This window comes from Nicotiana tabacum, chromosome 10, assembly GCF_000715075.1.
Source record: "Nicotiana tabacum cultivar K326 chromosome 10, ASM71507v2, whole genome shotgun sequence".
Taxonomy (NCBI): Eukaryota; Viridiplantae; Streptophyta; class Magnoliopsida; order Solanales; family Solanaceae; genus Nicotiana; species Nicotiana tabacum.
The window spans coordinates 9888417-9898070 of record NC_134089.1 but is presented as its reverse complement, the minus strand read 5'-3'; the positions used below and the strand labels follow the sequence as shown (position 1 = coordinate 9898070).

Here is a 9654-nt window from a genome sequence, read left to right as displayed (position 1 = left end):
CAAATTTAGAAATTTTAAGAAAAAGGAAGCTAAGCAGAGGCGGATTCAAGATTTAAACTCTATGGGTTCAACTTTTAATATTTTTAGCATTGAACTCATTATATTTTAGAGTTATGAGTTCATATCTACTGTTTATTATAACTATAGCGAATTCTTATATATAAATTTATGCTTTGCGTCAAAAGTACTGGTTCAGATGAACCCGATAATATCACGGTGGATCCGCCCTGAAGCTAAGTATGTCCATAAAAAGTTTTTTCACAAACTAAGAAGTAAATAACTAATTGGCTGTTGACTGTGTTTTCCTTATCTGCTTTATAAACAAAATATTGTCTTTGAATAACAATGCAAACACAAACATTCAAAGGCAAAAAGGCCTTGCCACTGCCATATCTTCGAATAAATAACACAATTTTGTTAGTGTAGTTTCTTGTCTAGCTTAGTCACTCCATTTTATAGCATATGCTCCTTTTATTTGGTCTAATTCTTTATTGTCTATAGCTTGTTTCAGTTATTTTGACAATAAATTACAATAATAATATATGTGCTAGATCAAACAATGGACCAGTTTACCTAAGGTTAGGATGAAAACTCCACAAAAATGCTAGCGAGATTCAAGAAAACCACCTCTTTCCACTCTTAGCTGCCTTTAGTTTCATAACAAGATCCTCTCTTTGTGCTTCAACTTCAGCATATTTAAGACTCATTTGAAAGTAACGCTCTCGAATGTCTTTTAATTCCGTTTCTAGTGAAGTCTTCGTACGTTCAAACCTTTTCACCATTTCGCTGTCCCCGTCTGGTTTCCTGGAAGAAGGTGAATGCCCTTTTCGTTCCTCGGTCTTAAGCCTACACATGTAAACAAATATAGCAGCATCATAAAATCACTACCTATTATACCATTACAATAACAAATAAACTTGGACATTATACACTACATTGACACTTGCTTCAAGAATGCAGTAGTTGTATTATCTTCGCTTTGTGAATGTGTTGTATTCGCTATCTATTTACTTTGCCTTGCAATACGTCGCAGAAATCCTAAGTTCTATATTGAGATGATGGATCACTTGATAAATATTTCGAAAGGTAAGAAAAGGTTGATTATCCTAGTTCAACATGCGTATAAGTTTAATCTTTTTGATCAGCGAAAAGTATAGAGCTCTTTCGAAATTTGCATTGTCAAACAGATATCATTTTCAATGTAAAACTGGCCCTTTATGTTCCATAACTATATGCTACTTTGTCGCAGTTTTAATAAACAGGATTGAATGATTGTACTTTGAATGCAAAGCTTTAGTATACAACAACAACAACATACCCAGTATAATCCCACAGGTGGGGTCTAGTAAGGTAGTGAGTACGCAGATCTTACCCCTATCTGGAGAGGTAGAGAGGCTGTTTTCGATAAACACTCAGCTCAAGAAAAGGTGGAAAGGAAGAATAGGGGAGAAGAAGAGAAGGAAAGGGGGAGGGGGGAGAAAGGCGATAAGCAAAGAGGAGAAAAAGTAGCATCAAATAGTAACCATGAGGGAGCAACAATGTCTAGTAAAAGGGGAGAAAAAATAGCATCAAATAGTAACAATCAGTGAGCAACGATTTCAATAGCAATTTACAAAAACAAAGGACGTGGTTGCAAAGCTTTAGTATATGATATTAAATATAAATGTAAAATTCGGAGTTATAAGTATCTAACACCTACCTTTGAAGCTGAATTTTGTACTTCTTATTTGCCTCTAATGCTTCAGCAAGCTTGTTCTCAAGCAACTGTATTCTAGCCAAAAAATCGACTTCCGCAGAATAAGCAATTCCATCGGCGGAACCATTTTCACCCTGGATTAGCAAAAGTATATATTACAAGTGCAACCACGGAGTTAAGCATTTGAAAGGGAAAATTAGAAACTTAAAAGACCTCTGATTCGCTATACTTCCGATCTGAATGAAGTCGATCCACCAGAAGTTCTTGCGACTGATTAAGCTTTTGATGTACTCTATTGAAGTTAGTGTACTTATTGGTGCTCTTTGGAGTATTGTTCTGTTCAAACTGCATAGAACATGAAGTTTTGTCATTCAACAGAATTTAAGTTAAGTCCGACCTCTCTATAACAACATCTCTATATAACAACCATTCACTATAAAAGCCAAGCTTTTTTGGGGACCGATTTTTATGTTATATTGTAATATATGTCCTCTATAACAACACTTCACTACAACATCCAAAAAATATCGGAACAAACGAGGCTGTTATAGAGAGGATTGACTGTAGTAAAACAATATGAAAGAATTTCATAATAAGCTAACCTTTTTAGCATATAGTTTTTTCTCCTCCTCCATCATTTTCACTTCTGCTTCAAGTGCTTGAACTTTTCTCAAGAAGTTATCCTTCTCCTCCTTCATCTTATGTATTTTCTGCTGATATTGATCATTTTCTCTCTTAGTTTCGCTAAGCTCATTTTTCAAACCAGCCACTTGTGCGCAGAATTTCTCCTTTTCGGTTAAATCACTTTCCATTTGCTCAAGTTTTTGTTCCAAGCAAATTCTGTTTTTATTGCTGTTCTCCAACTCAGCCAAGATTTTTTGAAAATCGGAGATCTTACCGGCAGAAGAGGCCTTCTCGGCCTTCATTTTTTCATAATCTACGGATATAATATTCTGTGATGCTTCTAACTTTTCCTTTTCAGACCTACATTCCTTCAGCTCGCTCTTCAGATAGTCGACGTCTTCCTGAAGTTCCTTTGTTTTTTGCAACTGACATTTAAGATTAGCACTCTCTTCATGAAGCTTTTGGTGTTCATAGCGCGAAAGAGTGAGCTGCAACTCAAGGTCATTAATCGCTGTCTTGAGCTTTTCCTCATTTGCCCTATAATTCGGCAGAAGTTTCAAAATCTTTTCATGGTCAACCGTCAACTTCTCAAAACTTCGTCTTGAATCTTGGATCTTCAACTCAGACTCTATTCTTACATTACTGAGCTCCTTCTCAGTCAATGTAAATTTTGATTGAACATCTTCAAGTGCAGATACCAGCATCGCGTTATTAGCGCGCAAACTGGAAACTTCATTAACAGCATCAGAAGCTAATCTCCTTTCCTCATCCATTTCAGAAATTTGCTTAGTTAGTTGTTCTACCTCTTTCTTGAGGCTCTTAACTTCCGTCGACTTCTCTGAATACCTTTGATTAGACAAACTTTCTTGTTGCACAAGTTTCTCAATTTCCTTCTTGTTCTCTTGAATGAGTTCATTAAGTTCAGCATTCAGTCTCTCTTCTTCCAAGGAAAAATCTTTCCACATTGAATTGAGATTTTCTTCTAGAGCTTTAACCTTTATCAAGCTATTAGACGACCTTTTCTGCGATTCGTGAAGTTGAGCTTCTAGGTGCAAATGACGCTCGTGCAGTTCCAAGTTCTCTCTTTCCATTTCCGAATTTGAGTGCTGAACAGTCTTGTACTCTTCAAGAAGATTCTGCAAAGATTCTTGTAACTTTTCGTTCTCATTTGTGAGATGTCCACATTCTTCTCGAGCTTGTGACCATAGGATCTGCATGTCTTCTAATTCTTCTTTGAGATCAGCAATGTTAGTTTTCATCTCGCTCTCCAACTTCCCAATTTCTTCTTGAAGATTCATTACATTAGTCCTTGATTCTTCTAATTCTGATTGACGCGATTCTCTCTCGACTGTCATGAGCCTATGTGCTTCCATATTTTCATTCTTCTCTTTCAATATATCGTTTTCACTTTCGAGCTGTGTTAATTTCCCTTCCAGAAGCTTGTTCTCCGAAACTTGCGCATCCTTCTCCTTTTGAAGATCAGTAACTTTAGCTTCTAGTTCTCTTTGATGCTCCGAAAGACGGTTCGTCTCCTCTTCCTTTGTCTGTAAGTCAGCTTGTAACTTATCTAACTCGGATATTTTCTGATCCAACTCCTTTAGTAGGCTTGAATATTGAACTTGTAGTTCTGCCTTTGAGCTTTCATGAGCTTGAAACTCAAGAGTGTAATCTTCCAGCTTTCTTTTAGCTTCTGCAACAGAATTATTTCTCTCCTGGATCTCCTCTTCATGCTGTTTAAGAAGTTCCTCGTACTCGACAATTCTAGTTTCTAAGAGATGGTTCAGCTCAAACATATTTGTAAGGATATAGCTCGCCAATACCTTGGGAGAGCTTTCACTGTTCTCGCTCAAATTTGCCAAGTTATCCAGATGACTTTGGCACTGATCACTTACACGGGAAGAAAGTTCATACCACGGTCTTTTTAGAAGGTGAAAAGCTACTTCAAGCTGCTTCACTAATTTACTGAAGTGTTCTGAGTTTTCATTTTCACCAACTTTTTCCACGGGTGTCAGTGTGCTATCAAGATTTTCTTTGTCATAGTGAATATGGGACGTGATACCACTCTTCTCAGTTTCAAATGATTCAGTTGTTCCCCTCGGGATTTCATTATTGGACTCCTTAAACTTGATTAACAGGTCCAGGTTTTCCTGAGTAAGCTCAGCACAATCCCTCTCTAGTTCCTGCACTTTCTCTCGTAATGCTTCAATGTCTCTACTCATTATTCGTTCACTCTCGAGCTCATGATTTTTGTCTTGTAATGCTTTTGTGAGGGATTGGACGCTGCTTCGCAATGTCTCTTCCGATTCTTCCTGTTCTTGGAACTGGACCGAGAAATTGGCTTTACCTTGCGAATCTGCTGTGGCGGAATTTTTCATGTCAGTTAACCTCAGATGCAGAGATGAAAATTTCTCTATCTCCACTTTCTGCTGTTCTATAGTTTCTTCTAGCTCCTGAAGAAGCGAGAGCAGCTCGATATTTGACTCTTGACTTCCTTTCAGTTGTAAGGCTAAACTGGCATTCAACTCTTGCTGATGTCTTATTTCATTTTCAAGTTCCTCTTGGATATGATTCTGACTTTTTGATTGAAATACTGAATCCTCCGCCGTTGCAGTGTGTTTTGCTGTCGACTCCTCCAACATTAGTTTCAGATTCTCAATCTCTTTTTTCAAGCTACCTTGATCAGAATAGGCAGCTGAGAGATCCATAACCAAGTCGGCTTGCTTTTTCGACTGAGCAGAGAATTCCTCTCTCAGTATGTCCAAATCGAGCATTAGTTTCCGTGCATTTCTCTCCCACATCTTTGCTTCTATCCGGAGTTCTTCAATTGTATCTTCTGCAGCTTCTAGAATGTTCCTCGAAGAGCTGGAATTCGTTAGAGAAGACGCTGTGAAATCTTTTCTGTTATTCTGCAGATTCTCCATTGAACCTGTGGCTTTTGTATTATAGGATGATTGGTCTGAAACAAAATGATTGTCGATATCAGGATTTGCTCTAACTTGTTTGCCTGTGTGATTGGATCCTTCACTCTTTAAGTGATATGTAGAGGGAAATTTTACTTTTCGGGTAAAGCTCTCAGCTGAGATAAAGCTGTTATTCGATCCAGATACCGAGAAACTTCTCTCCTGAAATGAAAACAAGAGTTAATCAACCACATAGGACACTGAAATAGGAAGAGAATTAACTACTTAAAGCTGAGTTCAGTACGACACAGCAGAAATTAGAATGTCTAAAGTTTCTGTTTAGCCCACAATGGTTCATATAGTTGCATTTTAGCCAGCCTAAGAAGGCATATGCTACAAATTGGCGACAACAACAACAACAAACTCAGTGTAATCCCACAAGTGGAGTCTGGGGTCAACGGTCCATATGGTTGCATTTTAGCCAGCCTAAGAAGGCATATGCTACAAATTGGCGGCGACAACAACAACAAACCCAGTATAATCCCACAAGTGGAGTCTGGGTCAATGGTCCATCCACAAATTGGCGACGACAACAACAACAAACCCAGTGTAATCCCACAAGTGGAGTCTGGAGTCAATGCTCCATATGGTTGCATTTTAGACAGCCAAAGAAGGCATATGCTACAAATTGGCGACAACAACAACAACAAACTCAGTGTAATCCCGCGAGTGGAATCTAGGGTCAATGGTCTATATGGTTGCATTTTAGCCTGCCTAAGAAGGCATATGCTACAAATTGGCGACAACAACAACAACAAACTCAGTGTAATCCCACAAGTGGAGTCTGGGGTCAACGGTTCATATGGTTGCATTTTAGCCAGCCTAAGAAGGCATATGCTACAATTTGGCGACAACAACAACAACAAACCCAGTGTAATCCCACAAATGAAGTCTGGGGTCAATAGTCCATATGGTAGCATTTTAGCCAGCCTAAGAAGGCATATGCTACAAATTGGCGACAACAACAACAACAAACTCAGCCGTAATCCCATAAGTGGAGTCTGAGGTCGGTGGTTCATATGATTGCATTTTATCCAGCCTAAGAAGGCCTATGCAACAAATTGGCGCATTACTATAATCTAAGGGACAAAAGAGCATGCTAAATAAGATGGAAATATAACTTCTTGGTAAAACTAAGTAGTCAAGTTTACTGGTAATGGAACAGTAAAAGTGGATTAAGTTGCATCAGTACCTTGATCTCGAATTTGCTTGGACCCGAGTTAGAGCCTATATCTTGAGTAAACTGAAGTCCATCACTCCCAGCAGATAAGTTATCAGACTCATTCGATTTACTGGTAATATCATGATCAAGATCCTGCTCTTTCATATTGGAACCTGAGGATTTTGATTCATCTCTGAATTTACTCTTTGGTGTTAGGCAGTGAATTTTCAACTGTAAACAAGATTGATAAGAATTTCAGTACACAAAAAGTTTGGAGAAATTCCATCTTATGTTTATTGATCTTAGTAGTATAGGCATAAAGGATAAATGTCACCTTACAGCATGAAAATTTATTGTGATGAGGCATTAGATATAGAGGAAGTTTGTTCCTATAACAGATTATTTGACTAATTTTGCATTTACAGCCTTTTATAGAAATGCAGGGTAAGACTGCGTATAATAGACCCTTGTGGTTCAGCCCTTCCCGGACCCCGCACGTAGCAGGAGCTTAGTATACCGGCTGCCCTCTTTCTGCATTTCACATGGTCCAAGGCTCCAAGTTTCTAAAAAGAATATACTATAACATAGAGGAAATTTGTTCCCAGGGAGTTTAGTGCTTTCCATCAGTGACGGAGCTAGAAAATTTATTAACGGATGTCAAAATATATATAAAAAAAAAGTAAACACACGGAAAAAAGGAGAATAAACATATAACATATAGTATATATACACAAAAATAATTTTTGACCAAGCTAAACAGTGTAATTTTCCGGCAAATGGGTGTCAGTGATTGCCACTGCTTCCCATAAGGTATAGTTTTTACATGGACCAACTTTCTAGTTACAATATACTACAAAATGGTGGGGGAAATAAATCAAGGACTTATCAATCATAAGACTTGCCTGTAGTGTTGTGCCCTGATTACATTTCTTTAAAGGAAGCAAAACAGGAGAAGACAATCTTGAACCAACATATGATGCCAAATTAATGGTTCCCTCTCCAAGTATGCCAGATCTAGCAGAGCCCTGTGTTGAAAGCATGATTAAGAGATTGAATAAGCAAGTCATCTTAAAGCTTCTTAAGATAGGACTTCGCGATCATACCATTGAAACAACAAACTTGTAGAGAGATTCTTCAAGCTCCAGAGAGGAATCATCTTGTAAAATCCAAACCGATTCCAAAAGCGTCTCTGGCCATTGACAACTTCCATTTTTCACAAGTGTTTTGCCCAACTTTGCTACTGTTTTTCCAGTCTCTACACAGATTATAGACAGATAAAGCCTGTCCCATCCTTTTGGTACCTATACCACATTACAACATGCATAATCAAAACTATCAGAATGGCTGCTATATTATTATATCAACAAGCTGAATGACACCACACTATGGAGCTCTTTAGTACCATTGAATCAACTAAAACATCATGGACTAGATGCATATAGGACTCTTTAAGCATTATATCAAACAGTTCGATTGTTAAGTTTGTCTACCTTTCAGTATATTTTTACTTTCTAGGGTAATTCAGTTACTGCCATAGTGCCATGTTTTGACGGAGGAGCTTTAAGTAGCCCAAAGGTAGGAGAGTCATGATCCTCATATAATCACACATAATACCTCATTAAGGGAATCAAAATTAAGACGGAAAAGCGATGCACTGTTAGAAACGAAACTCCAAACTAGAGTTTAGTCATATTGCATGATCTTATTATTTGAACTTGTTCTAATTAATAGTAACTTCTAAATACTCATTTTTCAACTTCAACTTCAAATGCTCATTCTTTCAATTTCAACCAAATAGTGTCCAAATGCCTACAAATAATTCTGATCTCAACCATCAACAATCAACCTATCCCAGTATGATTAACCCCTCAAAATTCAATACTTGACATTATTCGAATATGACTATAATTATGGTGTCAAGTTGTTGCTTCCCATCATGCAATCACAAATCTTGAATCCAATAATATGCAGCTATAACAACAACAACAATAACAACAACAAACCCAGTAAATTCCCAGAATTAGGGTCCGGGGAGGGTAAGATGTACACAGCCTTATCCTTACTCTGGAAGGGCAGAGAGACTGTTTCTGATAGACGCTCGACTAAAGAAAGGATGAAAGTAGTAAAGGCAGTACGTAGTAACAACAACAAGATAAACTGAGAAGACCGAAACCAAGATAACAATTATACCCTAAGTAGTAATAATAATATGCAACTATTATATTAAGAAGAATATCAGAAGAGAAAGCTAAGTCAGTTACAAATATTGAATCTAGAGGTAAAGTGTTTTCTAAATTTTGTATCCCAGGATTAAAACTTTTAGCTTTTTGTTCCAAGAACAAATGCTAAATGCAAATATAGCAGCCAAATTGAGTCATTCATCAATATCAGTATACAAACAGAGCACTGGAAAAAATAAAACAAAGAGACCATGACGTCACAGGTTCAACCCGTGAAAATAGGCTCTTGCAGAAATGCAAGACTGTCGTACAATAGACCCTTGTGGTCCGGCCCTTCCCGACCCTGCACATAACGGGAGCTTGGTAGACCGGGCTGTCCTTTTAGACCAAATACTAATTAAAGAGTCTAAAAGGGAAGTGAAGTTGTACCTGAAGTGCTTGGAAATTGGAGAATCTGAAATCAACCCTTTCTCCTGATTTAGTCTGCTTGTTATTCTGCTTCTGCAACTTGAACATTTTCTCTTTTTGTCACTTTAGTGCCTATATTTTCTTGAAATATGTTACTACAGGCAACAAAAGGACACTCACTTTAGAATCAGAAAGAGAAGCAACATGCATTGGAAGGACCAGAAAGAAAGCAAAGAAACAAGAGAAGTTAGCTAATTGGCCTTTGTTATGGAATTTGTAATGGGGGTTTATATTGTTTTCTGTCTTTTTTGGCGTTACATTCGAGCTTAATTATACAGTTTATAGTGCACAAAGTTAAGGGACAAAAGTCTCAGGAATTAGCCCGTAATGATTGGCTGAGTTAATTGTGTGAGTGGTTTTCCACGTGTGAGAGAGATGTTAGATCGGTTCCGCTAACCAACAGCCTCTTCAGTCAGAGCTCGTAACACCGACCTTTTCTAGTACGGTTTTCATTTCCTATGTAGTTTGCGAGCTATTGCACAGTAAGCAGATTCCGATGCATGAATAACAACTGCCAGTTTTTCGAAGAATTTTTTATATAAAAAAGTTTGAGGAATTTGTGTT

At 37.7% G+C, this 9654-nt stretch overlaps 1 protein-coding gene across 2 annotated transcripts; it reads right to left on the bottom strand.

Moving 5' to 3' along the window:
- Positions 1-360: 360 nt before the first annotated feature.
- On the bottom strand, positions 361-9654 carry LOC107813099 (uncharacterized). Of its 2 annotated transcripts, XM_075222559.1 has the most exons (9): positions 9523-9654; positions 9052-9185; positions 7546-7743; positions 7345-7467; positions 6473-6673; positions 2299-5442; positions 1910-2041; positions 1700-1830; positions 361-846 (listed from the first exon to the last, which is right to left on the bottom strand). In XM_075222559.1, the coding sequence occupies exons 2-9, from the start codon at positions 9136-9138 to the stop codon at positions 615-617; spliced, it is 4248 nt and encodes a 1415-aa protein (XP_075078660.1). In that variant the 5' UTR covers positions 9139-9185; positions 9523-9654; the 3' UTR covers positions 361-614. The 2 variants fall into 2 exon arrangements, with proteins under 2 accessions (XP_075078660.1, XP_016493798.2); XM_016638312.2 differs by lacking the exon at positions 9523-9654 and having other exon boundaries at positions 9052-9492.

Bases quoted from the DNA above. Each gene is read 5' to 3' on its own strand.
- LOC107813099 (XM_075222559.1), bottom strand. From the start codon at position 9,138: ATGTTCAAGTTGCAGAAGCAGAATAACAAGCAGACTAAATCAGGAGAA. The intron at 7,744-9,051 runs GTACAACTTCAC...AATGTGGTATAG, and splicing joins CCAATTTCCAAGCACTTCAG to GTACCAAAAGGATGGGACAG. The intron at 1,831-1,909 runs GTCTTTTAAGTT...TTGCTAATCCAG, and splicing joins GGAAGTATAGCGAATCAGAG to GGTGAAAATGGTTCCGCCGA.